Raw genomic sequence first — 7,238 nt, 5'->3', positions numbered from 1 at the left:
GCACAAATAAAAAAAAGACAGATGTAACAACATGAAAAAATATTTGTTATGTCATTATTATTTGATACAGTGAAACTTAGATGGTTAAAAAAGGCAGGGAGATTGTTGTCTATTTTAACAGTCAATGAAAAACAGATTCCTGCTTTTGTTTATTAAGGATGCAAATGTGATTGTCTTAACTGTGTTTCTTTGTCAGGTGCTGCGTCAGAAGCAGTTAGAAAGCCCAGAGATCCAACAGGTGTCTGTGCGCAGGTTCGCCACCTTTGACCTTTTCAGCAGGGAACTTCTTGAGGCAAAAGATGTCTGTGATACCTCAGATGCCCAGTGGGTGGAGTACAGAAGTGTACACTTTCCTGAGTACAGTGCCTTACTGAGGTATTCCTCCTGATTTTTAAGTTTCACACATGAGTTGATGTTTTGCTTTTCGTACCAAATTTTTTAATGTTGAAGTATTCACTGGATACATTTCAACTTGCTGCTTTTCACTTAAAAGGAAGGTCAAATTTGGGGTTGTTGGGGGTATCAGTGTGCTCTTCAAACATAGTGCTAATATAATTGGGGATTGAACCAGCAACCTTGTGTTTGAAACCCATGTAATGTAAGAGTGCACCTTGGAATCAGATGTGTTGGATAAAAAGGTGATAATAATAATAATAATGGATTGGATTTTTCTGCGCTTTTCCAGACGCTCAAAGCGCTTACATTGTGTCCATTATTCATTCACTCCTCATTCATACTTGGTGATGGTAAGCTACTGATGTAGCCACAGCTGCCCTGGGGCAGACTGACAGGTGGACAGGAAAAGGTGTTGGGTAATTAAACATTAGAAATACTTTCCAAAATCTCATGGGATTTTTAATCTTTTGGTATTTTATGCTTTAAAACAAATTGCTTTATGTGTTATATTGTTAAGAAAATAAAATTAAAAAACATTTGTTGCACATTTTCCCCAATGAGTCCAGAAAAAAAATGCTAACTGAGGTGCAAAATATAATCTTTTGGAGTTTAAAAATTACTCTGTTTGACTTAATTTTAATCTTTTCTGTCTCCAATCTACTCATTGTAAAATACATTTTCAATTGTTATATATTTTTTTATGTTTTCAAACAGCTATAACCATTCTAACATGTTTTGTAATTTCTATTTTATTTCTTATTTGTATTTTTTAGGGATAACCTTGGGCCAGTTAGAGTTAATGAAGTGCTCAACAGTTTTGACAACACTGGCAATATCTGTGAGTATATATTTGAACATCACAAAATAATTGGAAGCATTCATGCAAACATGTCAGCAGTGAATGTTTGACTTTATTTACGTTTTTTAACCGTGCCACATATTGACTGCTTGATCCCATCTCATCAAAAAAACTGCATTTGTTTGCTCTTTATTCACTTGACACCAGTTTGAATCCTTTTCAAGTTTTTGCTAATAAATGAAGGGCTTGCAGTCCATAAAAAAACATTTTACAGTTGTGAAAACATAGGTTTTCTTGACTTTTTTGTGCTCAACATATAGTCATGGTAATTCAGATCAAGTTTTTACTGGTTTAAATTTGTTTTTGGAAATTTCATGTGGTTTAGATGATTCTGCAGGTGTTCATTACTTTCCTTTTTTCAAACCCTCATTTAGGGGTAGGACCAGTTTTGCTCCTTTAACCGGCCTTGCAAAGTAACTTGAGTGAAAGAGAAAATATCAAAACAAAGACTAGTAGAAGATGGCAAACTATAGATACAAGCACTGGCATTTAACATGCCTTTGTTCTTTGAATAGATTTGGAAGTCGGAAACCCTTCTAAATTCACATGATTTATTTTTAAGAAATAGCTAGGGATGTATGTCAAAAAATTCATATAGTATCATACCTTCCTGACTATCAGCAATGCAAATGTGTCCTTTTGGTATCAACAGAGGACACATTTGGAACTTTTTAATAATACTATGATATGTAGGGGTGGAACTCTGGTAATTGTAGTTTTTGGTGGATTTAAAAAAAAAGATTTGACTTGACTTTTTTTGTAGTCAAGAGGAAAAAAATGATCCTAGAGTGCAGCTTGCAAACAGTACAACTGCCTTACATTATTTCACTGCTGTATATAGTACTGTAAAGGATAAAGATGATTCAAAACCATTATTAAGGGAAATATTTACTTGGTTCTGTCCTCTCCTTAAAGATGAGTTGCTTTCCCCTTTATTAGTCAGTAGTTGTGGATTATTCTTTTTCTTCCCCCACCGTCACTAGATTGGTTGGAGGTTTAGGCATAGAGTTAACCAGCCAGATGGATTATTGGTTCACAAAGGAGAGTTTCGTTGCTAGAGGCCACTCCGTTAAACACTGGAATCACAGTTAAGTCAAAACAGCTTAGTGGCGTCTCTCTTTCCAAACTGCTTGACTGGCTAATCCCTTATATTTTTAAGAGGACAACAGGATCAATAATTGTTTTGATCGGTGGGCAAAAAGGAGAGGGGGACATCCTTTTCTCCCTCTTTTGTCACCATCGTGGGTTTGATGGCTCTCAGTGAGTTTCTGTTACCTCATCCACTCTGCCCTGAATGATCTTTCTCAAACAAAATACAAAGTAATGAGTTTTTTTTTTAAAAAGACGCTCTTCCTCATATAAGACATCTGGACGACCTCACCCCCTAGTTGACATTCCTCTCTCTCAATTTGCACCCCCACCCCCACCCCCACCACGCCCCTCATTTTCTTTTCCACTCTTCCATCCCTCTCAGCTGGAGTCATGCTTGGCCAGATGGGTAACAGAGTTCCTGACTTGACCGGTGGATTAGCACAGCCGGAGATGAGAGCATAGAGGAAGGGAGAGGAGAATAGGGGGAGTAGGTGGGTGGGCATGCCAGAGGTGAAATGTACGTGTATGTGTGCAGAGCCACTAGCTAGGGAACCTCATTCCTCAAACAATGGGCCAACCATCTCCCTCCTGCTCTCTGTCTCATGTTTGGGACTAGTAATGCGTGAGATCAATTAGGACTGGTTGAGAGGAGGCTCTGAAAAGGCCCAGAGGTGACCCTGTCAGAGCTGAAGGGCATATTGGAGGGTGGTGGAGGAGGGCGCCACGGAAAAAACACCTTCAAACGCACAAAATTCCGCATGATGACCAGTCTAAAGTTAAAAACGTACGGCTGGGAACAAGGCGTATAGTGATTTATTGCTACAATCTTAATGCCACCTACTCCACCGTTACACCTTCTCCACCTTTTCTCCCGTCCTGATAATCCTCCACCCCTGAGGCGTAGACAAGCCCAGTTCCTGGGGGTCCTTGTCGTCTTGAATAGCAGGCTAAAAAGCCTGGCTGGATTAGTCCACTGCATGCAAAATGTGTGGACTCAGCTTAAAAGTGCCACCCCCTCTCAGCATGACCCCCTCTCCAGCAATTGTTTGTTTCACAAGTGTGCATGTACACGAACAATGTGCAGTTTCTTAAGTTGAAGCTAAGCTGGAGTCACTGGTTTCATTTCAAGCCCAGAGGATCAAGCACAACATTTTAATGAAGATTTTAGGAAGTGGGGAGTGGATCTCATCCCAGAAAGGGTTGCACCACAATTACGTCTATTTGGGATGTTAACAGTCTGGATGTCCAAATGTCCTGTGTGTGCATCTCAACCAAGAATGCAATTTATAGAAGAACATAGTTTAGAGCAAAAATAAGCAAATAAGAAACTTTATTTTTCTTTAGTTATTAAATCAGCAGCTTCTGTAGAAGTAAGGTGCTGTGGAGAGCTCTTCTCAGTTAAAGTTTGCCCTTTGACATTGACTTGCATATGCAGGTGTGCTGATAAACTCACATCAGAACTATGTATGAACTTAAACCTTTACCTACCTCGATTGATTCCCTTTGTCCTAAACATATAAATATGTTTACATTCTAGAATTGTAAACATATTTGACTGGGTTATATGTCCTAACAATGTCAACATTGAAGCTGTTTTAATCTTGACGGCTTTGTGTGTCTTTGTGTAGTACGTTATGTTACTTCTGTTCACGAAACGTGCAATATAAATAAAGCTGCCTTGTTTTGCTTGAAAAGCTCTTTATGAGGTCAGTCATTAAACCAAAAAAGGGCCCTGATAAAGTAATGAATGTGAGAACAAACAGACGCACATCAATCCATCTTTCAGGCTTTCGCTCAAGAAAATTAACTTTCCACAGATTAATGCGTTGTGCCTGATTACTGAAAGAAAATGTATAAATGACTGGAATTGGCATATTTACAAATAAACATGGTTATTTCTTTGTTGCCTGTATTCAAATAAGCCACTTTGCATTTTTCTGTTTTTGGTTTCTGTGGTTTACAGGAGATGTACATGACGGAATAACAGAATTCAGAGAAAGTCTGACTCTCTGCCTTTTGTTATAAATGTCTTTTGAAACCAAATGTTTTTTAGAAGATAAACTTTACAGTAGTCAATATAATTCCTGAACAGAGGGAGGAGCTGTGTTGAATGGGATTTTGAACAAGTACTCTTCTTGTTTGCTTGTATTAGTTGCTCACTTAAAGCCTCAAGTGGAGCCTGTTACCGTAAAGATTTGAACTCTAGCTGCTTGCAGGTTGTCTCTGCAGACGGTTCTTAGTCTCGTTGGATAAAACATTTGACAGAAGTCACGTTGCCTTTACTTAAATTAGATTTGACATAAAAGTGAATTTAATCTAAACTTGACTCAATATTATGTAGAAAAAATCACAGCTTGACCAGATTCCAGTTTTTTTTGGGACTATTGCCTTTTAATTTAAAAGACTTCAAGATTTCCTTAAAGCTAAATGAAAGATTTTACATTTTAAATTACTTGGTCAAAGTCCCATTGTACTCATCTGGTCCTAGTGCTAATAATAATTTTCAGATTAGACTTTATCTCTTTCAGATTTAGTTAAAAATATTTGATCTTCAGATTTGTGACCGTTGTCTGAGATTTGTAGGAATGCTTGTTTCCCATTCGTGTTGGAATTTCAGGATGCTGCAGAGCCCCCTTTGAATGAATCCTATTAAAACGGGTATCATGAATCTGCCCCTGCTGAAAAAATGATGCAGTTCTAGTGTCTGCTCGTTTGAGGGCGATGTTCTCATAAACCATCTCTAACCAGGAAGCAAAAAAAGTATAAAGAAGAAAAACATGCCAGTACCTTTTGAATCTAATAATAGCCCCCCCAGTTGCAACAAGCCTCACTACTCCAGGATTTACTCCTTTTTTGTCTGCTTCTGCTCCCCTGGCCCATAGTACGTTCACACTGATGTAAACTGCACCTAAATCTATTTGGAAGAGAACCAACATCCAAGAAAAAAAGAACAAAGACTTCTCTAGTGGGCCAGGATTTGCTTGCTTAGTTGGTACCAGATTTGAGGTCAGTTTTTCCGGACGTACCAAACCAAAAACCCCAACCCTGTCGGTTGTGTGCTCTGAAAGGGTCCTGTCAAGGGCTTGATGGCTTTGGAGGATTCTTTGGTCTGTGAAGTGACAGCTCTTTGTCTATTAAAGATAACAAATAGTGACTGATCTTCAAAAACTAGCAAATACTAGAACTAGTAATCCAACTTTATAGCCTTGTGTGATTTTGTTTTGACAAGCCATAATGTCTTATTTGATTTGATAAAAAAAAAATGAGAATGATTTCTACGTGAAAGCGTTACAAGAGAGGGTTCGCTTTAGGTTTGTTTATGATTATTTTAGCCATAGTTTTAAAACGGCAGAAAAGGCAATAAAATACCATCTGAAGTGATGAAAACCTGGCAGTGTGTAATAAAACGCCACCAATCCTAATGAGACCTAATAGAGCCTCTTCAATCCAGCTGTCAGTGTGTGAATGGGTAACAGGCTTTCAGGCCTTCAGTCATCCCGATTATCTCCTGCAGACCTCACCTATCACCCCCACTGGTAAATGCTTAAAGCCCTCACTGTTAGAGGCAGGGAGCTGATCATTTCTGTTTTGGAACCTGATTTTACATGTTTAGTTTCTTGACAGAGGGATTTATTCATAAAGTTGAGCTGGTAATAGCTGGACAGGCATAAACTCCTTCTCGTACGACATAAACGCAAAATTGTTTTGTTATGGCGTCTCTGTAACGAACTTGGACAGGTATGTTTGTGTGTTTTCTGCTCAACCACATTTATTGTGTTGTAGTCTTCTTAGACCCCCTAACATGCCCCTCCCATAACCTCTCTTTTTTGCCAGGCCTTTAGCGCAGCCCTGTTTGCATAATTATGCTAATTTGTCAGTGCTAATTAGACCCTGTTAGACAATGGAGCTACACTGGGGGCTGGCAGGCACACAAAAATACACAACCACCCGCTTACTCACTGTTGTGTCAATGACAAGATTTACGCCCCCCCCCTCTGTGCTGTTTATGCTTTCTATAGAAATCATTTTCCACTGCTGCGCTGTGGACCACTATGCTCAGGTGTCTCTGATGATTCTGATGTCAAATGGTGGAAATGAAATCCTAGCAAATGAGTCTGCCTTTTTACGGTCTAGTTCCAGCTCCTAAATGGTTATTCGTCTTGGCTGAGCCAAATATCTCCGATCAAAGCGTGATATGTTTTCGTCCTCTTTTATCTTTTAAATAAAACTTTGTACATTTGGATGTCACCTCATGATTGAGCTCAGTTTGCTCTCTTTAACCAGATTTAGAAGCTCTAGGGTCTGGACTAAAACAGCAACAACACATTTTTTTTGAAAGGATATTTTGATTTCAGTACTTTTAAAGCACATGCCTAATCTAAACAAATTAAGCCTTAACAGCAGTTTTAATATGGAAAAATAATTAGCTTTAAAAATGTGAATACAATAATATTCTTAGATGTCATAATCCTCTTTCTGTTCCTGGATTGCTCAAGAGAAATCATCTAAAAAGCCACCCTTGGCAACACGTGTCCAAGCAGCCACTTCCAATGAAAAGTCTTTGTGAACGTGTGTTTCAGGCTTCCGTCATCAGAACTCTTGCATTTGCGTGTTTCCACAAAGTTTCTATGACTGTGTTTGAGCTATACATCTAAAACACACATCTACTGGACGCAGGTTAAAAGATGAACTTTGACCAATCAGGGACTCAAATTTAGAATTGCTGTATGAATGGTGTCTCCTGTAATTCATGGAAGTGCCAGCCATTTGAAAATTGATCATGGAGGAGATATTAATAATTGCATTTTATTTGAAACCAAGTCTTTCATATATCGCAATACAGCCGTGAAAGAAAAAGGCCTGATGCAAGATTCGCAAGATTTGTACCACC

The 7,238-nt window shown here is 38.6% G+C and overlaps 1 protein-coding gene across 3 annotated transcripts in view; it reads left to right on the top strand.

Annotated features, from left to right (window-relative positions):
* camkmt (calmodulin-lysine N-methyltransferase) overlaps window positions 1–7,238 on the top strand; it is a 109,035-nt gene that overhangs the window by 1,204 nt on the left and 100,593 nt on the right. For all 3 annotated transcript variants that reach the window (XM_004077290.5, XM_078931873.1, XM_020709441.3), the window contains exons 2-3: window positions 197–375; window positions 1,170–1,234. In XM_004077290.5, coding sequence (XP_004077338.1) covers window positions 197–375; window positions 1,170–1,234 — 244 coding nt within the window. The remainder of the gene's footprint in view (window positions 1–196; window positions 376–1,169; window positions 1,235–7,238) is intronic.

The sequence above is a fragment of the Oryzias latipes genome, chromosome 15 (assembly GCF_053564925.1).
Source record: "Oryzias latipes strain Hd-rR chromosome 15, Olatipes_Hd-rR_3.1".
In the NCBI taxonomy this organism is placed as follows: Eukaryota; Metazoa; Chordata; class Actinopteri; order Beloniformes; family Adrianichthyidae; genus Oryzias; species Oryzias latipes.
This window is presented reverse-complemented; position numbering and strand designations above follow the sequence as displayed.